General features: G+C 52.4%; 1 protein-coding gene across 1 annotated transcript; it reads left to right on the forward strand.

The window, feature by feature from the left end:
* The first annotated feature begins 10,041 nt into the window (after positions 1–10,041).
* LOC144953752 (uncharacterized) lies at positions 10,042–15,749 on the forward strand. Its single transcript, XM_078884347.1, has 3 exons — positions 10,042–10,073; positions 10,591–10,657; positions 12,879–15,749. The coding sequence occupies exon 3, from the start codon at positions 12,907–12,909 to the stop codon at positions 13,873–13,875; it is 969 nt and encodes a 322-aa protein (XP_078740473.1). The 5' UTR covers positions 10,042–10,073; positions 10,591–10,657; positions 12,879–12,906; the 3' UTR covers positions 13,876–15,749.
* Positions 15,750–23,549: the final 7,800 nt, after the last annotated feature.

Genomic DNA, 23,549 nt, shown 5'->3' on the forward strand with positions numbered 1-23,549 from the left:
ACTGGACCACGATGTCTGGCTCAGTGTCCTTTATTCGGTTCGTGCTGTACACCCACACGGCTGTCTTTACTCTGTAGCTTCTCCACGGTGCTGACTCCAATGTCGGCCCGATCCACAACAGCAGCCCCGCTGCTGTTTCTCTCACACAGCCCCCCTTGGCTGTACTCGCTGCAACTCCTCTCTCTCCACCTCCTGGCAGCCTCGTGCTGTCTCTCTCTCTCTCCGCAGCTCCTCCTGGCAGCCACACCGCTGCCTCTAACATGCAGCCCTCTCTCTCTCTCTCTCTCCACAGCTCCTCCTGGCAGCCACACCGCTGCCTCTAACACGCAGCCCTTCTGGCTGTCTCCTCTGCAGCTGCACACCACTCCGCAGCTTCCTCTTCTCTTCGGGGTTGGCTCCCGATGGCCGTCGGCGCCCCCCCTCTCCACACTCGCCCGCGTGGCCTCACTCTTTTCCGCTCACACCCCGACTGACTTCTCCTTCCGGTTTACGCGCTTAAGGACCCCCTACCTTTCACCCACGTCACCTGGCTCCGCCTCCTCGTGACGTCACATCCGGAAGGTCGCTTTCGCCCGCATTACACCACCCTCCCCCATAGAAAAAACCCAGCCGACCTCGGCTGAACAACACCAAAGCGTAATGCGGTGAACCGACCTTCCCCCTTAAAGGACACTAAGCATGCAATATAACAACAAGAACAACACACAAGTAACATCGACGAACGTACGGAAGCATGCGATAAATACGACGGCAAGAACAAGAACAATAAGAACATACAATCAACGAAACGTAAGCGATTTGGAATGAGTGCGGGTCGCCGGCCCGTCCCGGACGGTCGGCGGCCCGCTTGTAGAACGGGGACGCGATGGAACACGAGAAATGACAGGGGGTAATTCCCCTGCTGCGATTGGAAGTCCACCGACATCTCGTGTCCCTGACGAATCAGTCTTGGTCATATTCCGCGAATGCGCCTGCAGCGGGGTCGGAAGGGTCGCCGGGCTAGAAGGTCCCGCAGCCTTGGCAGGCGCCCTCCGAACAGGCCCACTCCTCCCCCGCGGTGTCACGGTCGGCCTGTCTGGAACAGGTACGACAGGCGCTCCAGCAAGATCAATGGACGCAGGCGGGGAAGAGTCAGAGTCAGCAGCAACAGACCCCGGCAAGGCAACATTGGGAGATGACGCATCACGTAGGGGAGCAACATATGGTTTCAACCGCGACGTATGAACAAACCAACGGCGAGAACCAAACAGAACGCGCGCCGACTGTGGATTGGGAACCTCAATGAGGCGCACAGGACCATGCCAAGGTTTGTGCAGTTTAGGAGAGGTCCCCGGCCGCACCTGCGGGCAATGGAGCCAGGCCAGGTCTCCCACCTTCCAGGGGCACTCCCCCTCAGACCGCCGAGCATACCGCTCGTTCCGGGCCTGGGCTTTGGCCGTAGCCACGCGGGCGTTTTCCCGCGCCTCCGTAACCCGGCGAACCGTGTCCTGAATGTATTCAGGGAGTGGTTTACGAGGTCCCTTCACCCCAGTACCCAATTGCACATCCACCGGAGGCACGTTTTCCCGACCATACATAAGGTAAAACGGCGAATACCCTGTAGCCGCATGGGGCGTCATCCTGTACGCCGAAAGCACTCCGGGGATGTGCAGATCCCAATCTGATTGTTGTTCACTCACGGTATGGCAAAGCATGGCAGACAATGTCCTGTTCAGCCGCTCAACCATACCATCCGTCTGCGGATGGTATGGAGATGTCCGTATCTTCTTAGTCCCAAGGCCTGCGCACACTTCAGCCAATAATTTAGAAGAGAAATTTCGGCCCTGGTCCGTGAGGAGTCTCTCCGGCGCCCCCTTATCCATAATGTACCCAAACAAAAAGGCGTCGGTGATGGCCGCGGCCGACTGATCGGGCAACGGCCAGGCCATCGGCCAACGGGAGAGATACTCAACCCCTACCAGCAAATATTTATTTCCCCTCGCCGATGGTGGGAAGGGTCCCAATATGTCCAGTGCCACCAATTCATTGACTCGAGACACCTGAATCGACTGGAGAGGCGGCACGTAAGGATGTTTAGGCGGCTTACGCCGGGCGCATTCAGGGCACGCGCGCACGTGCCCTACGACATCTGTCGCCATGCCGTGCCAAAAATAATGACGTTGTAACGTCAACAAGGTCTTCTGCACCCCTAAATGTAAGAGAGTGTCACAATGGAGGGTTCTAATCAACTCGAATCGCAAGGACGTTGGTACCACCAGGCGCCAACGTTCCTGGAACCCCTCCCGCCACATAAGCAGACCATCTCGGAGAGCGGTTTGCGGCCCCACAGCCGTACTCGGACTCCCATTGTCCTTAGCAGACCGCTTCCGCAAGGACACCAATGACTCATCCATCATCTGTTCCCGGATCCAGACAGACCGCGGCAGATTCAAAACCCCGTCAGCCGGTCCCGGTTCCATCGGAGTGTCCGACTTCTCGACGGCCAACGTAAGCGGCTGAGGGGGGTTTGGAATCGGCGAACACCTATGCGTCCCCGACTCACATTTACAAGGGGCGCGCCGCGGTAATCTGGAAAGTGCGTCAGCGTTCGCATGGCGCACTCCCTTCCGATGTTGAATTTGGAAGGAAAATTCCTGTAGCGTGTCCAACCAACGTGCCAACTGTCCGGATGGCTGGTCAATTTTAAGGGCATATTGCAAGGCCGCATGATCCGTACGCACAATAAAAGAACGACCGTAGAGGTATGGTCGAAATTGCCGTAGGAAAAAAACAACCGCCAATAGTTCTCTGCGAGTGACACAGTAGCGGGTTTCCGCAGGAGACAAGACTCGGCTACCATACGCCACGACACGCTCTACACCCCCTTTAGACTGTGATAACACCGCCCCAATACCTGTGTCACTCGCGTCCGTATCAAGAATGAATGGGTGATCGAAATCGGGATAATCCAATGTTGGGGCCGTGGCCAATAGATCACGCAGACTCCGAAAGGCCGCCTCCTCCGGCTGTCCCCAAACAAACTTCCGTCCTTTACCCGTAAGGAGATGCAAAGGCCTCGCAATCGTCGCAAACCCCGGCACAAATCTTCGGTAATACGAGGCAAATCCCAAAAACCGCCGAACATCCCCCACGGTGGCCGGAGTCGGCCAATCCCGGACGCACGCCGTCTTTTCCGGATCCGTGGACACTCCCTCAGCGCTCACAATGTGCCCCAAATAGCGGACGGACCGTTGCAGTAGGTGACATTTCTTTGGTTTGAATTTCAATTTGGCAGAACGCATCCTCGTGAACACTGTCTCCAGCCGCGTCAAATGTTCATCGAATGTGCGGCTGAAGACAATGATATCGTCCAAATATATAAGACATGTCTCCCACTGCAACCCCGTCAAAACGAGCTCCATCAATCTTTGAAATGTAGCAGGGGCCGCATTCAATCCCATCGGGAGACAGTTGAATTGAAATAACCCCTGCGGCGTACGGAATGCGGTTTTCTCCCGTGAGGACTCGTCAAGGGGAAGCTGCCAAAATCCCGAAGAGAGGTCCAGTGTGGAAAAGAACTTAGCCCCCGACAATGCGTCGAGGGAGTCATCCATACGCGGCAGGGGGTACGCATCTGCCACCGATATCTTATTCAATTTGCGGAAATCAACACAAAATCGCAATTTGCCATCCTTCTTCTTAACCAAGACGACTGGAGCGCCCCATGGGCTGTTAGATGGCGATATAATGTCCGCAGCCAACATGTCTTCCACTGCCCCCCGTACGTGTTCTCGCTCCGCAGGACTCATCCGATGCGAATTTAATCGAATAGGGGCAGCATCGCCCGTCTCAATGTGATGGTAAAGCAACGAAGTGCGGCCCAAATCCAAATCATCGGAGCTGAACACATCGGAATATGTCAACAACAATTTACGCAGCTCACCACGTTGCTCCATGGACAGGGAAGAATTTTCGTCACATAAATGAGCAACCCAACGATCATCCGAACTCCTTGGCTCGGAAACCCCAGCAACAACTCCCCGGCTATGTGGACAATCATGGGTCGCAAACGCCGTAGTGGCATGTGCCACAACCGTACCGGCCGGGACACGGACGTTTTCTCCCCCCGCATTAAGCACCTGTAAAAACGGTAATTGATCCGGCCGGACGATGGTCTGTGCCCCCACTAACGCCAACCCGGTTGTTATCGCGGCGGACGGTGACAACAAGACCCCTACTGCTCCTAGCCGATCAGGCAGGGGCTTCCGATACCGCAAGGGTATAAGCATCTGTGTACCAGGTGGGATGTCCACAGATGCGACGGACAGCGCCTGCACTTGTACGGTCGAAGCAGGTCGCCCCCAGGGCGACGGCAGAAACGAGATTTGACGGCCCCCCGGCAGTTCAATACAATTCTCATTGATTTTGATCAAAATGGGCATCTTAGCCAAAAAATCGGTGCCTAACAAACAAGGAACCGCCAAAGATCTCGATATCAACACAACACCCGAGGCCGACACATCCCCAATAGATATCTTAGCATCCACCTGACCCACGATACCCATGCTACCCCCGTTCGCAGCGACGCACGACCCATAAACCGGACGCACAGCCCCCGGCGGAATGCCCAACAGATGGAAAATGACATCCGATATAATAGTCGCAGACGCCCCCGAGTCGACCAAAATGCGCACGTCCACACCTTGTATGGACCCCGGTACAGTGGACGAACCCGTAGCGGCCGCGACAACTCTCCGTGCCAATTTGCGCCACTGCGTAACTGAATGACAAGGCCCCGTCGATGGCCTTTCTTTAACAACAACAACAGGATCGCGCAACACAGGTGGTGGGTGAGGTGGAAAGCCTTGCCGAGTGTCTGGTGCGTGCCGACATGCCTGTTTCGGAGGATCTTTAGCCGACTTGACCGGTGCCGAGGCCTCCTGCTGCGGCGGAGCCGGGAAGCGGGCCCAGCAGTCTCTGGCGTAGTGGCCCCTACGCCCGCAGCGGAAACATTCGGCCTCGTTGCGCCGAAGCGCAGGCCTCGCCTCCTGACGGCCCCGTTCTGGTAGCGCCGCGCGCGGTCTCGGCCCGCCGCGTCCCGTCCATGGAGCGGAGGCGGCCGTCAGTTGTTGAGGGCCCCGGTCATCCGGAACATAGACAGCCTGCGCAGGGTTCCACCCCAGCGCATCCTCTTCTTTGACGGGCCCCCCCGTCCACGCCGTCACTTGTTTCCAGCGACGGAGGTTGAATTGCGCATCGAGACACTTAGCAGCCGTCCGGGAAGTGAGCTTCTCATGCCCACACACAGGCATGGGGATCCCTAGATCCCGAGACAGCTCCAACATTTTCCCTAATATGAGAGGCTCGAGCAGGTCCTGTGGCGTCTCAGGATAAGCTGCCATGGCCAGCTCCAGCACCGCACCCCTGAACGCCACGGGCGACTCCTCTGGTGCTCGTTGTCGTTGAGCGAATCGCCGATGCGCATCATCTGGTGGCTCATAAGCATCGGCCATTTCTTGAAAAACACCACATAAAGTTGCCTTCTTATCGGTCGTTATGGAACGGAAGAATCGGACAGATTCGTCGTCCAGGAGAGTCGGCAACACCTCCAAAGCCTCCGCATCGGTCCATCTTGCTGTGCGTACCGCCGCCAAGAAGCGGCAGGCGAACGCGCTCCAGTCCCCACCGACAGAAAATTCTTTAACCGTTGTAAGGTGGCGACTCCGACTCCTCTTCCCGCCGTCTTCCAATGGTGGTGGTTGTGGTGGCAAATTCAAAATGGCGTCGGCCCGCGGCGTGGCCAAGATGGCGGTTTGGCGCCACGGAGCGCGCAAAATGGCGGCCTCCTGCCGCGTGGGCAATGGCGGCGGCAGGACAGGCAACGTGGCGGCCCGCGGAGCACCAATTGCATCATCCATCGTCCCTGGCGCGACGAGATGGCATAGATGCGCCAGGACGTCCTTAAGTGCCTCCAGTTGTACCGCCATCGCTTGCCATCGTTGATCCGCGTCTGATGATGTCGACGGACCCGCCACCGCGCCAACATCCTCCACTCCTGTTCCCGTGGTCGCCTCAGCCGGGCTCTCCTCCACCACCCCAACAGGATCCGTGGTTGGAGGGAGTTCGTCGTCGTCGGACGAAGAAGCCGATGCAGGCGCCGGAGTAACTTTCTTCCTCACTTGTTTCGACATGCCGTTGCACTTCCGACACCAGTGTAATAAACGACTGGACCACGATGTCTGGCTCAGTGTCCTTTATTCGGTTCGTGCTGTACACCCACACGGCTGTCTTTACTCTGTAGCTTCTCCACGGTGCTGACTCCAATGTCGGCCCGATCCACAACAGCAGCCCCGCTGCTGTTTCTCTCACACAGCCCCCCTTGGCTGTACTCGCTGCAACTCCTCTCTCTCCACCTCCTGGCAGCCTCGTGCTGTCTCTCTCTCTCTCCGCAGCTCCTCCTGGCAGCCACACCGCTGCCTCTAACATGCAGCCCTCTCTCTCTCTCTCCACAGCTCCTCCTGGCAGCCACACCGCTGCCTCTAACACGCAGCCCTTCTGGCTGTCTCCTCTGCAGCTGCACACCACTCCGCAGCTTCCTCTTCTCTTCGGGGTTGGCTCCCGATGGCCGTCGGCGCCCCCCCTCTCCACACTCGCCCGCGTGGCCTCACTCTTTTCCGCTCACACCCCGACTGACTTCTCCTTCCGGTTTACGCGCTTAAGGACCCCCTACCTTTCACCCACGTCACCTGGCTCCGCCTCCTCGTGACGTCACATCCGGAAGGTCGCTTTCGCCCGCATTACAGAAGTATTCGGAATGACGGCAGGAAACCACTTGACGGGTAGCACACTTTTTATTAAACCTTGACTTGTCACTATACAACGTGTGGTCACTATTCCTCTGACTACACACACTTCACTTGACACGTGTGGTCACTACCTCTCCCACTACACACTCCACCTGACACGTGTAGTTACTATGGCTCACGCTGCAGGCTCACACTGCAGGCTCACACTGCATGCTCACACTGCACTCCAGCCCCGTAACGTCCGTGGAGCCGACAGGCCCACCCCAGCTTGGGCATGGGTCACAACCTCTGGGTCCCGAGGGCCGGCCCTCACACGGACGTTCGGCCCCGGGTCCCAGGGTCCCACCTCTGGGTCACACAGAGCCCCGGCCCTTACAAGGACAGCGGGACTAGGTGCCGCAGGGCCCTATCTCTTCCTCCTCCGTCTTCAGTCTTCGCTGGTCACCAACTCCTCGTGCGCCTGTGCGCACCACCTTATATAGCCCCCGCTCACGGGAGACGGAGCGTATGCGGACCTCGACGTGAGCATCCCCCTTAGTTGACCAATCCCGGCGCGCTTGCCCCAGGATCCCATCGCTGTCAGCGCGCGTCACCGATACCCAGCCAATCACTGCCTCATAACCCCCGACCCCGCGCTGACCCCTGATCCTTCACCGTCAGCGCGCGTCACCAACACACACAGCCAATCACTACGCGCTGGCACACGATCCCTACCCCAGCGCGTATCACCACTACACATACACTTAAGCAGACAGTGTTTTTGTTTATCTTGTTAATACGATGTAACCTGATGCAGCATATTTCAGTGCAGTAATTTAACTTCGTAAAAATGATTGTCAATAATTTAGAATGAATACTTGTCCGATTGTGTGCGTACATGTAACATTTTGTCTACAAGGGTCAAACATTGATTAAGTGATGTTAGGACAAAGTGTGTGTTTTTGGAGTAACCTGTACAGATCACTCAGGTGAGACTCATTGTTCTTGTGATACAGGTCAAAGGGTACTTTTGTGGTTTCAGGAAGCATCTCCCTCTGGAGCAACTCATTGTCTTTGAAATAGGGAGCACATTCGGATCATTCATCAGTTACAAGGCATACCACTCAAAAGTTACACGTAGAGGAGATACATTCTCAACAACACGAATTATAATTTTGTATTATGTGTTGACGTAGATTTTTGTCTAATTAGGACGAGAAATGGTCCTTGCTGATTAACGTCTGGATGTTGACAACCATCGGTTGAAACAACCCCGGCTGCTGTTGAGACGCTGTGCACCAATAAGGGTTCACATGTGGCTTGCACTGAATCATTGACGCACTCCCAGAAGTCTGTGCTAGTTATAGTTTGTGTAAAACATTCCTTTGTTTCGTGGAGAGATCGATAAATGAAAGATTTCGTGTCTGCTGATTTGCTTCATAGCAAGGAGGTAATTTTAAGAGCACATTTGGAATGCATTTTTGGTACATATTTGTATTTGGTTACAAGGCAGAGCACATCTAGTAGATACATTCTCCACAACAACACTCATTAGAATTTTGCATGACGTCTTATATGTTGGCGGACTAGGACAAGAAATGGTCCTTGCTGATTAACGTCTGGATGTTCACAACCATGGGGTGAAGCAAGCCTGACCGCCTGCGGTGCCCCTCACAACCATTTACGGCCTTGGGCCAGGAAAGTCACGAAAAAAATTGCACACGAACGACGCATCCACCCAAGCACCCGATGCTCCATTTTGAAGTTTTAAAATGAAACAACTTTGAATTGTATTATGTTTTGAATTAGATAATTGTACTTCTTCATTAAAAGCTTATATTTTACATCTGGAAGCCTTCATTGAAAACTACATTTCGTGTGAATTTTCTCTCGTCGTGAAGTAGATGGCCTTGCCGGGGATTCTGTTTGATGCGGACTTTCACCTGGTTGGGAGAAGACCGCCGTCTGCAGATCGATTCCAACGCGATCGGACGTCTGTCCCTGCGCCTCCGTCGTTCATGCAGGGGGCGCGTAGGTTTGCAGCGCCCCCTGCATGAAAGCGATGGAAAGTGCAGCGTTCATCACAGTTAAATTAAGTCGTGTGCTTATATATTTACGTATAAATTGTACACCAAACCGGTCCACAGTTGACTTGCACTGAATGCTGCAGTAATTATATTTTGTGTAAAACATTCCTTTGTTTCGCGGAGAGACTGATAAATGAAAGACGTCTTGTCTGCTGATCTTGTTCATGTCCGTGTACATCGATATCCCACATTGCTTACACGACACACCACACACAATGAAATTAATAGAAACTAGAAGGACTTCCGGGGATGGGCAAAGATCGAGGAAACTCTTTCAATGGAGCGAGTTCAGTGAGTTCGATTCAACATCTCTGTCCGTCTGTCTCTCTGTTTGCCTGTGTGTGTCTCTCTCTCTCTGCCTGTCTATGTCGTCTCTGTGTCTCTGTGTTCCTCTTGTCTGTGTCTGTCCGCCTGTCGTGTCTGTCTGTGTCTGTCTATCAGCGTCTGTCCCACCGCAGTCAACGACTGTCAGTAGCAGCAGGCGCCCGTTCAACTCCCACGGCTACACGCCACTCAAACTTGCTCCCAACACACAAAGACAAAGATCCCCCGTGTAGCCTGCACAGACTGTAGGGGCAAGTGCTGTTAGCGAGCACCTATTAAGGGTGGGACAGCACACGAGGGGGTGGGTGGCCAGCACCACGCCCGGCCGCCTTTGTCTCCCCAGTGGCGATGTTGACACACCGCACCGGGGACTCGTTTGAGGCTGAGTCGACGTAGGGGAGGCTCAGGACCGGCTCAGAAAGTCGTCGCTGGCGGTGTTGGCCACGAGCGGGAATGGAACTCGGCTGGTCGGTGCGGAGCGCAGCGCTCACCACGACACTGCCGCTCCACTTCTGTCAACAAACTTGAACTCTGACCCCGCTCTCTGACGTCACCGCTTAGCGTGACCTCATCGGCGTCAAACGCCAGGGGGAGGTGTGCTTCGCTAGTGACGTCATGTCACTCACCACCCGACCCCCGTCCTCTTGAGCGTGACATCACATCCACTCAGCCGCTGCCGATAACTGTCCCAGTGCCAATCCTTATTTGGGCAAAGTCACGCCCGGTGACTGGCGGCTCATTAACATAATTTATTCATGAAAGCTGTCGCGAGTTGAGGGCCGCTCATTGTGGTAGGGTAGTGTCATCGTACCCCGCAAGTGACGTCATGTCACCTGCTGCCGCGTGACGTCACGAGGGTCCAGGAAGTTGCCGCTCGGCCCGTGCACTGAAATCCGAGGTGAGAAATTCTCATCGCGGTTGTGGTGGTTGTGGTGGTGGTGGTTGTTGTGGTGGTGGTTGTTGTGGTGGTGGTTGTTGTGGTGGTGGTTGTTGTGGTGGTTGTTGTGGTGGTGGTTGTTGTGGTGGTGGTTGTTGTGGTGGTTGTGGTGGTGGTTGTTGTGGTGGTTGTTGTGGTGGTGGTGGTTGTTGTGGTGGTGGTTGTTGTGGTGGTTGTTGTGGTGGTGGTTGTATTGGTGGTGGTGGTTGTGGTGGTAGTGGTTGTGGTAGTGGTGGTTGTGGTTGTTGTGTACCGAGGTAGAGCCTCGCTCTCTCTCTCGTAGGGATGTCAATTGAGTAGCAGCGAGCATGGAAGCGATGTCCACGTTGGAACTTTACAACGCGGGGCCTTGCCTCCTGCCCTCGCCTGATGGCGTTCGCTTCAATTCTCTCGCTTAAGTTGAATTTGTCTTGACCCGGCTCGCCACTTTGTAACTTTGTTTTACTTTAAACATTAACACAGTTTTTATGTTTACCAGGCCAAGCCCGCTTGAGCTGCTGTACCGCTCTTGTTTTCACAAGCGACCTGCCCACAACAACAACAAGGTGAGGCTCGTCAACAGCGTGGCGTTGTTCACTCTAGACGCGTGGCGGTGTTCACTCTAGACGCGTGGTGGTGTTCACTCTAGACACGTGGTGGTGTTCACTAGACACGTGGTGGTGTTCACTCTGGACACGTGGCGGTGTTCACTCCAGACACGTGGCGGTGTTCACTCTAGACACGTGGTGGTGTTCACTCTAGACACGTGGCGGTGTTCACTCTAGACGCGTGGCGGTGTTCACTCTGGACGCGTGGCGGTGTTCACTCTGGACGTGTGGCGGTGTTCACGCTGGACGTGTGGTGGTGTTCACTCTAGACGCGTGGCGGTGTTCACTCCGAACGTGTGGCGGTGTTCACGCTGGACGTGTGGTGGTGTTCACTCTAGACGCGTGGCGGTGTTCACTCTCTACATGTGGAGGGGAAACCCGGGGATCGGGAAGGAAATCCACGCGACCACGGGGAGAGAGAGAGAGAGACACGTAAACTACAAATATACAGCAGGCGTCAGGGTCGGGATCGAACCCACGACTTCCTGTATGCCAGGACAGGTAGTTAACATCTCACCACAGAGAGACACGCAGCCTCGGCTGTGTTGGTTGATCCTCAATGAATTACTTGGTGGAGTGAGGAAGCATTAATACTGAGCAGGTGAAGGTGGCCAGGCGTGGGTCTGGACACACCACCACCTGTAAACCATGCCAGTGTGTGACAGTGGTGGAGCCAGTGGGGGTGGGGTGGCACGTGCCCCCCCAACGATCCGATAGAAATCCGTAATTTTGATCGGATCATTCAGATTTATTAGTAACTAGCTTCACTACCCGGCTTCGCTCGGGACTTGGATTCTTTTCTTGGATAAATTTCATATTACCTTATATTTCACTGAAAATCCCTGAAAAAAATGTATGCTTGCAAGAAAGAAGCCAAAACACTTCAATTTACCTAAATCGGATGTTTTCACTCAAGGAAATTCAACCTGAACCCACTGCTACGTCAGGTCGATTTTTGCCACTCGGGAAGGGAATGACGTGGCGTTGGCTTAGACATTCCAGACAGCATAAGCTGTGAAAATTTCATGACGCCAGAGCTCAGCGTTGGAGAGTTTTTGCTGCTTCACACAAACAAACACGTGTAAGTTCTGCTTTATATTTAAGATGGCATTTGTACCCGTTCTTCACACGGATTTGTATTGAAACTCTTAGAAGCCAACGACTTCATCGGCCTAGAGGGAAGCGCCACACCCGAGACAGCTTTTCTTAGAGCCTAGTCTCCATTGGTGTTGGACCAGATGACGCCTTTTGGCTGTCTCGGGTGTGGACCAATCAAATTCAAGGACAGTGCATATCATTATCATCATCAGAGTTGTTTCTTTTTGTTTGCATTATGACTGCTTGTTTTGTGGTTATTGCAAACATGATGCCTTGTATAAAGGTGTCAGTTTTTGTACCAGTTGAAAGGGTACAAACCTATTAACTCCTTACTTACTAACAACGCCTTACTTACTAACAACTCCTATCATTTTTCATTGCTGGAGGGGTTTCCCCCCTATCTGAAAATCCTGGCTCCACCTCTTGAGTGTGTGACGGTGTCAAGTTTGTATTTGCAGTAAAGTCTATTAACTCTATTGAGGACGACTGCTTGTGTTGCGATCGAAACGTCGTGATTTTTTTAAATTCTACTAACTCTTGAGCACGGAGGTTATATCAAAACAGTATTTTATTTTAGTTTTTCTCTGGAACTCTTTGTAAGAATGGAGTCAGGAAGTGATCACAGCACACACGTGCAGCAGCTGAAGTCGGAACTGTTCATCCCAGCAATCAAGGACATCTGTGCCTGGCTTCACACCTCTAAGTTGCGATTGAACATTAATTTATGCATTTGTGCATGACACAAATAGTATTATTTTCAACACCCTTTGCTATGTCAGCTGAATTTAGCTTTCATAAATATTCCTTTTGTAGCCAGATAGCTGAAATTGTGTGCTTGGAGTGTTGGGTTAACATTCATTTAGAAGATACGAGGGCTTCCAGGCATGTTTGTGACCATTTGGCCTCTCATTGTGTGCCATAACAGCCCGTGTGATGAATTTAGGACACTTTTTCACTATATCATTTATATCTATGAATAAGTATAGACGTGTAAGTCACGTGTTACTGTGTATATATGCATTCCGCTGTGCATCGATACTGACGTGTAGATGGTTTGGATATTATTTTTTTCTGTCTGCAGCTGTCGCTGCCTCTGCAGAAGTGGTCTCATGGAGCAAAGACACTCGGCGCGGCTCGGTGCAAAAAGGCAACAATGCGACCGGTGTGCATACAGCACGGATCATCCTGGAAATTTTACACAGCACCAGAGAACTTGCACAGGAGAGAAATACTTCAGGTGCAGTGTGTGTGGGAAGGCGTTTGCACGTTCATCTACTCTTGTAGAACACCAGAGAACACACACAAGAGAGAAACCCTTCAAGTGCAGTGTGTGTGGGAAGGCGTTTGCACATTCATTTGCTCTTGTAACACACAAGAGAACACACACGGGAGAGAAACCCTTCAAGTGCAGTGTGTGTGAGAAGGCGTTTGCACAGTCATCTACTCTTGTAGTACACCAGAGAACTCACACAGGAGAGAAACCCTTCAAGTGCAGTGTGTGTGGGAAGACGTTTTCACAGTTATCTGCTCTTATAAAACACCAGAGAACACACACGGGAGAGAAACCCTTCAAGTGCAGTGTGTGTGGGAAGGCGTTTTCACGTTCATCTGATCTTAAAATACACCAGAGAACACACACGGGAGAGAAACCCTTCAGGTGCACTCCGTGCAGGAAGGCGTTTGCACAGTCATCACATCTTCATGTACACCAGAGAACACACAAGTGTCAGAAAATCCACCAGGAGTGGAGTTTGAAATCAGCTTGTGAAAGTCAAAGTGCCGCAATGAGCCCATCCCTCATGAAAGAAGAACCGGAAGAAAATCCCAGCTTGGACACTTTTAAAGGTGTCAAGGTGAAATATGAAGACGTGATGGTGAAGAGCGAAGAAGTGAAGGTAAAATGTGAAGATTCAACTCCCAAATCGGACCTTCACATCGATGGAGGCAACGTGAAGCAGGAGGAGAATTCTGACTGTGAGGCAGAGCGAGACAACTCCCAGCAGTTTGTGGAAGTGGAAGTGTGGGTGGACTTCCTCCGAGACAATACAAAGTCAAATGGAGACCCGGGAGATGCGTAAGCCTTAGAACAGTGGTTCTTAACCTGGGTTCGATCGAACCCCAGGGGTTCGGTGAGTCAGTCTCAGGGGTTTGGCGGAGGTTAAGACACACACCTGACTCATATGATTGTGCACCAGTAAAACATGTACCTATGTTTTGAATTTGAAAAAAGAATTTTATTTTTCCCATTAAAAAGGGTTCTGTGAATGCGCATATGAAACTGGTGGGGTTCAGTACCTCCAACAAGGTTAAGAACCACTGCCTTAGACGATGCCGCACCAATAGATGCACCTTTGTCACAGGCCTTTAATGACAAGAATGTGAAGTTGAACACTCAGTTCCTAGGTTCAACCTGCAGGGTAAGAGCGGCCAGTCTTTGTGGACCTGTGTGTTGGGTATATCTCTAACCAGGAGCGAATGCCAATAAGCTCCCAAGCATTCGCTATGTTATCATATCCCACCTGATGACGGAGACTTGTGTTGCCTCCGAAACGTCGTGAATTTTGATTTTATTTTATTTTCATTCATTTTGATGTTTTACCTACGTGACTTTACCGAAAAAAAACCTAAGAAGATGATTCCTTGCAGTCACGAAAGCTTCAAATCTAGAATTATCATATGCATTTATATGGTGCTTGCTTAATTGCCTCGGCACTTCGTAGTTTTGTATCGTATCTCGTCTCAAACACTCGAAGAGCATCCCCAAGTAGCAGCTGCCCCTGTGTGGCACAAGGTGATGGCCCTGCACCGGCCTGCATGTGGACAAGAGCCTGTCAGTAGGGGGCGATGGTTGATGTGGCATCTCAGTTGTGGAGTTTGTAGGTAATGTTTGGAATTTGCTAAATTTTTACCCAGATGCCAGCATGCAATGGCCGACTCGTTTTGAATGGTGCATTAGTATGTTGTACATACACTGTTAAGCAGACGGTGCGTATTTTTTTAAATTAGCTTCTTGTTAATGCGATGTAACCTAATGCATTATATTTCAGTGGATTCAATTTTGTTAACATGCCTGTCAATAAGTTAGAATGAATACTTGTATGATGGTGTGCGTACATGTACCATTTTGTCTATAAGAGTCAAACATTGAATAAGTCTTGTTAGGACAAAGTGTGTGTTTTGGAAGTAACCTGTACAGATCACTCAGGTGAGACTCATTGTTCTTGTGATACAGGTCAAAGGGTACTTTTGTGGTTTCAGGAAGCATCTCCCTCTGGAGCAACTCATTGTCTTTGAAATAGGGAGCACACTCGGATCATTCATCTGTTACAAGGCATACCACTCAAAAGTTACACGTAGAGGAGATACATTCTCAACAACACGAATTATAATTTTGTATTACGTGTTGACGTAGATTTTGTCGAATTAGGACGAGAAATGGTCCTTGCCGATTAACGTCTGGATGTTGACAACCATGGGTTGAAGCAAGCCTGACCACCTGCAGTGCCCCTCACAACCATTTACGGCCTTGGGCCAGGAAAGTCACGAAGAAAATTGCACACGAACGACGCATTCACGCAATCTCCCGATGCTCCCTTTTGAAGTTTTAACATGAAACAACTTTGAATTGTATTATGTTTTGAATTGTGTTTCTTAAATAAAAGCTTATATCATTTTACATCTGGAAGACTTAATTGAAAACGACATTTCGTGTGAATTTTCTCTCGTCGTTAAGTAGATGGCCTTGCCGGGGATTCGGTTCGATGCGGACTTTCACCTGGTTGGGATCGCGGGATTGAGAGGAGGCGACACAGAGCTGGTCGTGCGAGAAGACCGCTGTCTGCAGATCGATTCCAACGTGATCGAACGTCTGTCTCTGCGCCTCCGTCGTTCATGCAGGGGGCGCGTAGGGTTATAGCGCCCCCTGCATGAAAACGACGGAAAGTGCAGCATTCATCACAGATTAATTCTAGATTTGAAGCTTTCGTGACTGCAAGGATTCATATTCTTAGTTCTTTCTGTAAAGTCACGTAGGTAAAAAATGAAATCAAAATTAATAACTTTAAGAAAGAACTAAGAATACAGATAGATTAAGTTGTGCGCTTATATAAAAGAGCATCGCCAGTGGGTTTTCAAAGTACCTTCGTCTTGCAGAAATCAATTTCGCGTGAGCCCACCGCATTACAACAATGCTCAGCTGTAGCTCACGTGACTTTTGCCGCGACAATGTCTGGATGTTTTCGCCTGAGGACGACCGCTCGTGTTGCGATCGAAACTTCGTCATTTATTTATTATTTTATTTGTTCTACCTACGTGACTTTACTGAAAGAACCAAAGAGTATGAAAGACGTCTTGTCTGCTGATGTTGTTCATGTCCGTGTACATCGATATCCCACATTGCTTACACTACACACCACACACAATGAAATAAATAGAAACTAGAACGACTTCCGGGGATGGGCAAAGATCGAGGAATCTCTTTCAATGGAGCGAGTTCAGTGTGTTCGATTCAACATCTCTCTGTCCGTCTGTGTCTCTGTTCGCCTCTATGTGTCTCTCTCTCTGCCTGTCTATGTCGTCTCTGTGTTCCTCTTGTCTGTGTCTGTCCGCCTGTCTTGTCTGTATGTGTCTGTCTATCAGCGTCTGTCCAACCGCAGTCAACGACTGTCAGTAGCAGCAGGCGCCCGTTCAACTCCCACGGCTACACGCCACTCAAACTTGCTCCCAACACACAAAGACAAAGATCCCCTGTACAGCCTTAACAGACTGCAGGGACAAGTGCTGTTAGCGAGCACCTATTAAGGGTGGGACGGCACACGAGGGGGTGGGTGGCCAGCACCACGCCCGGCCGCCTTTGTCTCCACAGTGGCGATGTTGACACACCGCACCGGGGACTCGTTTGAGGCTGAGTCGACGTAGGGGAGGCTCAGGACCGGTTCAGAAAGTCGTCACTGGCGGTGTTGGCCACGAGCGGGAATGGAACTCGGCTGGTCGGTGCGGAGCGCAGCGCTCACCACGACACTGCCGCTCCCCGTCTGTCAACAAACTTGAACTCTGACCCCGCTCTCTGACGTCACCGCTCAGCGTGACCTCATCGGCGTCAAACGCCAGGGGGAGGTGTGCTTCGCTAGTGACGTCATGTCACCAAGGTATTCGCCCACCTCCTGACGTCACTTCCGATCGGCGCAACCGTTATCTTCCAATGCCAATCCTTATTTGGGCAAAGCCACACCCGGTGACTGGCTGCTCATTAACATAATTTATTCGCGAAAGCCGTCGCGAGTTCATTGCGACGTGTTCAGCACGCGCGCCCCACCCCTCCACGCTCATTAACATAATTGTTTAAGTTAAGAGACGCTCATTGCGGGAGGGGCGTGTCTTGTACCCTGGAAGTGACGTCACGGCCTGCTGCCGCGTGGCTGTTGCATCTCCGTGCTCGCACTGAAATCCGAGGTGAGAAATTCTCATCGCGGTTGTGGTTGTAGTGGTGGTTGTGGTGGTTGTTGTGGTGGTTGTGGTGGTTGCTGTGGTGGTGGTTGTGGTGGTTGTTGTTGTTGTGGTGGTTGTTGTGGTGGTTGTTGTGGTGGTTGTTGTGGTGGTGGATGTGGTGGTGGATGTGGTGGTGGATGTGGTGGTTGTTGTTGTATACCAAGGTAGAGCCTCGCGCTCTCTCTCGTAGGGATGTCAATTGAGTAGCAGCGAGCATGGAAGCGATGTCCGCGTTGGAACTTTACAACGCGGGGCCTTGCCTCCTGCCCTCGCCTGGTCGCGTTCACTTCAATTCTCTCGCTTAGTTTAGCAACCTGTGGAAGAACGTAATCAGCCAGGCGATGCATTCGTTGTGTGTTGACCGACTCTGTGTGTTGTATTGCATTAAATTTCCAAGTATTAAGTTTGTTTGATTAAGTGTCTCTCTCTCTGTGCAGTCACCAAACCTCCAAATCTCTCATTGACACAATGCCGTAATTATAATGTTATAATAATTATAATATAAAATATGCCCCTCCAATACATTTCTATAAAAATCTTCTTCAAAAATAATAATTGCGATGCTCTGTTAATAAAAACAATTTGCTAAACCTTGGCCACGAAATCTGGACTTGACTTCATATAACAATGCATAGATTTCTGTTTATATGATTGCGTTGTACTTTAGGAATCCCTAATCTCTGCCATTACATACTATGAAACAAGAAAAGGTAAAAAAGAAAAAACAGCAATGTAATACAATACACTATTAGACATTGTTGTAAAAAATAAAACAAATTCCATCCCATGTGTTAGTGAACTTTTACAAATATTTTAGGGAGGAAATGGCAGGAAATTAGTTTTCAAATTTAGATATTTTTCTGGGGGGGGGGGGACCCCGGACCCCATGGAATATTTTGTCCTCCCCAATGTTGACTCCATGGCTACGGCCTTGCATTGACGTGCTAGTTTCTCTACTCCCCTCTCTCTCTCTCTGCCCCCTCTCTCTTTTTAAGGCCTCGACAGAGAGGCTTTGTTTGTCTGTGTGCCTATCTGTGTCTCTGTGTGTCTGTGTTATCTCTCTGTGTGTCTATGTGTGTTTGTGTCTCTGTGTGTCTCTGTGTCATCTCTCTCTGTGTCTATGTGCATCTCTCTCTGTGTGTCTCTGTGTCTGTGTGTCTATGTGCGTCTCTCTCTGTGTCTGTGTCATCTCTCTCTGTGTCTATGTGCGTCTCTCTGTCTCTGTGTCATCTCTCTCTTTGTCTGTGTGTCTCTCTGTGTGTCTCTGTGTCATCTCTTTCTTTGTCTGTGTGTCTCTCTGTGTGTCTCTGTGTCATCTCTCTCTCTTTGTCTGTGTGTCTCTGTGTGTCTGTGTCATCTCTGTCTATGTGCGTCTCTGTGTGTCTGTGTCATCTCTCTGTCTATGTGTCTCTCTATGTGTGTCTCTGTGTCATCTCTCTCTGCTTATGTGTCTGTCTGTATGTCTCCGGGTCTGTGTTTTATCTCTCTCTCAAATTTAGCAATCTTTGGAAGAACGTAATCAACCAGGTAGGGTGTTGACTGTTGTTAGCCGACTCTGTGTTGTATTGCATTGTATTTGTAAGTTTACTAGGTTTGTTTCCTCTTTAACTTGTACCTGACTAGCTTTATGACCCGGCTTCGCCTGGGACTTGGATTTTTGTATTGGATCAATACACGGCCAACGCAGAGGGTGGGGGGGGAAGCGTGATGCTGCAGCATGCGGGTGACATCACAGATGTGACGTCACCGCTCACTTGCCGTGCAAAATATATCCATTATTGCGCCCCCCCCTCCAACATAATATGCTTCCAGCTAAACTTTATTCTCTTACATTACACGGGTATACCCCGTACTATATACTGCCATAGACAAACCCAACATTTAATTATATACTGTATTATTATAATACACCACTCTATAACTTATACATTGTAATATTACACTATGTATTATTCTACCTACCCTACTGTATATCACACTGCTGTATATTCACTATACAATTACGATACTATATATTACTTTTTACATTGTATAAAACATTACAATTGTATACTCTTTATTATTGTAGTGGTGGTATTGACGTGCGCCGACTGTGACAGTGATGGATCACGGGGCGGCGCGGGGTGCGGGGTTGGGCACGCGTTGTGGGCGTGGTGTGGACGTGCGCGCCGGGAGTGACAGATGACGGGGCGGCGCGGAGTGAGTGGTGAGGCACGATGAGATGTGGGAAAAGAGGATCGTAGCCAGCGCCCGGCGATTGGTCGAATAAGTGGGTGCTCGCAGCGACGTCCGCAGGTGGGGTATAAAGGGGGACGCGCGAGAGCACTCGGGGAGAGTTGCCCAGTTGAAGACCCGAAGACGGAGCTGAAGACTTAGTCGCCGAGTAGCTAAGTGGATGTTGGTCATCCGAGTAGCTCAGTGGCGTTAGTCGCCGAGTAGCTAAGTGGATGTTGGTCATCCGAGTAGCTCAGTGGCGTTAGTCGCCGAGTAGCTAAGTGGATGTTGGTCATCCGAGTAGCTCAGTGGGCGTTAGTCGCCAAGTAGCTAAGTGGGTGGTTGTCACCCGAGTACTAAGTGGATGTTGGTCATCCGAGTAGCCCAGTGGCGTTAGTCGCCGAGTAGCTAAGTGGATGTTGGTCATCCGAGTAGCTCAGTGGGCGTTAGTCGCCAAGTAGCTAAGTGGGTGTTTGTCACCCGAGTACTAAGTGGATGTTGGTCATCCGAGTAGCTCAGTGGGCGTTAGTCGCCAAGTAGCTAAGTGGGTGGTTGTCACCCGAGATACAAAGTAGGTGTTAGTCACCTGTAACCAAGTTTGATAAAATAAAGAGTGTGTTACCCGTGAAGTCGTCTCCCGCCGAGTTACTACATTACAACTGGCGTCAGAAGTGAACCTGTCTTCAAGAAGTATGGACACAAGGAAGACTACCCGTACCCACGAGCGAGGTCGGGATGACGACGGCGTACCGGGGACACCAACCTCGGGAGGAGAGGACGAGGAGTGGCCGCCGATGCAGCACCTCGGGGTGATGGCCGACGCTCTGCTTGCCTCCGACACCAGCCTCCAAGACGCACACTCCCGGTTGGCGGAGTTGCTGCTCGCCGCCGCTGCAATCTTGGCCGAGATCTCCGTTCCAGCGGGCGAGAAAACGGCTGCGGGGTTGGAGGAAGGAGCGAGGCTGGCGGGATCCCGCCAAAAGGCGCTTCGCGCCAAAAGTCTGGAAGTTCCCGCCGTTTTTGAGGGGCCGCCATTGATTGGCGGGAAACACGGACGCCACGTGGCCGGACACCTCCGCGCAGCGCAGCCCACGTCATCAGCGCGCGCCGGAGCTCTCCATTTTGCGCCTGACAACCGAGCCGACATTTTAGACAACTACAGCGGAGCGCGGGAAAATCTCTCCGACGTCGACGACGATCGGGTCCTCCAGCAAAGATTGCCCGCGCTGTCGGCGTTCAAGGCGGATGGGGGCGACTGGGGAGCCTTCCAACGAAGGTTCCTCGCTCATCAGGAGATGTCGGGGTGGTCCGACACCACTGCCCTGCGTGCGTTGCCAGCGATGCTTGACGACGACGCGCTTGCAGCCTTCACATCTGCTGCAAGGTCGTCCCGCTCTACGCTCCAGGCCGCACTACACCTGATGGCGAAGGTGTTCGGGCCGCCCTCCACGTGTCGCCACCAGTTCTACGATCGGCGGAAGGTGGCTGGAGAAACGACGCTCGCCTATCGCACGGCACTACTCGCCTTGGCGGACGCAGCTTTTCCCCGCATGGATAAAGAGGGGAAGGACGCCATGGTGACGGAGCAGCTGCTGGTGTTGGCCCACGAGTTGGGGGTCCCCATCAATGTGGCGGACGAGATGGAGATCTGCTCCCTGGCGATCGCCACGAGCATTCACGCGTACGAGGTCCTCAAACGCAGGCCGGGGGTCGTCTGCAATTTGGCGGGGAACGCGGTACTGGCAGCCACGATCGCCGAACCTCAGCCAGCTGCGGTGCAGTTGCAGGCCTTCGCTGCATCGCGTCCGGGGGAGTGGAGAACGGGAGGTCGTTCGCCCACACGTTCGCCCCGCAAGCTGGAGCGACCGAAACCTACGACGTCCGTCGTCTGCTACAACTGCGGCCTTCGGGGTCACGTCGCAGCCGGGTGCCGGGCCCCGCGTCAGCGCGCCACAGGACCACGTCGGGACGACGACCAGGGCCACAAGTCATCCCAACAAAACCCGGCAAGTCGCGGCACCTCACACGTTCGGTCCACAAACACGGCACATTCGGGTCGCCGCTTGGCGGTGGGGGGTTCGCGGCTGGGTGCCGGGGGTTCATTTCGGCGAGGGGGGTCCGTACGCGGCCCGCAAGCAGTCGAGTGGTCCGAATTGGCCCACAGGATCGTGGTTGCGTCGGCCGGGTCGTCCGTGGTAACGGGCTTCATTGACGGGGTTGAGGTCCGGGTGCTTGTTGACACGGGTGCGTCGGCCACCATCATCTCGGACCTTATTTATAACATTCTTCCCGTCCAAAGTAGACCCCTTCTGCCAGTAGACGTGCCATTTAATGCGGCGAATGGGGGATCCCTGGGGATCATCGGCCAGATTCGGGCGACTATTTGCATTGGTGACATCAAATTGGCGGGCCCTATTTTTGTATCATCATCGCTGGCCGTTCCCTGTTTGCTAGGTACGGACTTTTTGTCCAAAATGCCCATCAAAATTCTCATAGATCAGGCCTGCATTGAGCTTCCGTCAGGTCGGCGGCTTGCGTTCTTGACGAGCCCTACCAAAATACGCACGGTTTGTGCGACGGTGCAGGCGCTGGCAACTCAGACTGTAAGGGTGCCCCCGGGATCGAAAATGTTGGTACCCCGTCGGTTGAGGAAGCCACTCGAGGTGGGCGCGGTGGCACAGGGGGGGCCGTTGGGGCCGTCTAACAGGGCCAGAAGGGGCCTCGACTTAGCGGTTGCTCAAACCATGGTGAGAGGGGACAGTGAGCCGTTCGTAAGGGTCCTGAATACGGGGTCGCGGCCGGCCGAAATTGTGCAGGGAACGGTGCTGGCTCACGCCGCGCCGCTACCCGTTGAGGAACGGCTCGTGTCTCAAGCGGATTTCACTGTCGAGTCGCATCCTCCAAGTGATGAGGGGACAGAGTGGTTGGACTCGTTGTGTGCCGGTTCTGCTAACTTGTCCAAAGTGCAATTGGGAGTCGACGCTCCCACGGGGAGGGATTCGCTGTTGTCATTGCCCCTCATTGAGTGGGGCCGTCTCCAAATGTCCGACAGCTCCCTACTTACGCTACGTCGAAAAGTTGGCGCTCCCGAGGTAGGGGATGCGCGGGTCGGTTCCTGGGTGTGCAGACAGGGCCTTTTGATGAAGTGGGACAACATGTCCCGGGGTCACGTGCTCGTTGTGCCTGTTGCTATGCGGGGTAAGGTCGTTCTGGCAGCTCATGAACGGCTCATGCATCTGGGTTTTCAAAAAACGCTCGCCCTAATCCAGCGAGACTATTATTGGCCGGGGATGGGTAACGACGTGGCGAACATTCTTAAGGGATGCGTAGGGTGCGCCGAAAGAAAACCGCCACCATTGGCAGCTAATCCACTGCTGCAATCCATTCAAGTTTCGCGCACAAACGAATTGGTTGCGTTGGACATCTTGGGGCCCTTTCCTGCTACACCGAGGGGAAATAGGTTCCTGCTGGTTGGCGTAGAATACTTCACCCGATGGCCCATGGCATGGCCACTCGCCAACCAGTCGGCTGCAGCGGTGGCGGACGCCTTCGTCCAGGGTTATGTTTTGGACAAGGGCGCCCCCGAACGCTTGCTGACGGATCAAGGAAATAATTTTTCGAGCGGTTTGTTGCGCGAGGTGTGCGACCTGTTGGGTACAATGAAAGTGCGTACTTCCCCCTACCACCCGCAGACTGACGGGATGGTTGAGCGTCTGAACAGGACGATTACGTCTATGTTGTGCCAACAGGTCTGCGACGATCAGGTTGATTGGGACTTACAGGTGCCGGGGGTACTCGCGGCCTATCGAATGGCCCCTCATGCGGCGACGGGGTTTTCCCCATTTTTTCTTATGTATGGGCGGGAGGCCGATCCGGCCATGGACGTCCAACTGGGGATTTCCCAGCCACGTGCAAAATCTAAATTGGCAGACCACATCAAATTTAATATCGCAAAATTGACTGAAGCACGGGAGGCGGCGAGGTTGAATTCGCGGTCGCGGCAAATTGCGAACGAGAGTTTGCATGAGCGGAGGGTGCATACGCATGATTG

This window comes from Lampetra fluviatilis, chromosome 82 (genome assembly GCF_964198595.1).
Source record: "Lampetra fluviatilis chromosome 82, kcLamFluv1.1, whole genome shotgun sequence".
Lineage (NCBI taxonomy): Eukaryota > Metazoa > Chordata > Hyperoartia > Petromyzontiformes > Petromyzontidae > Lampetra > Lampetra fluviatilis.

Coding starts and splice junctions, on each gene's coding strand:
- LOC144953752 (XM_078884347.1), top strand. CDS start 12,907: ATGGAGCAAAGACACTCGGCGCGGCTCGGTGCAAAAAGGCAACAATGC.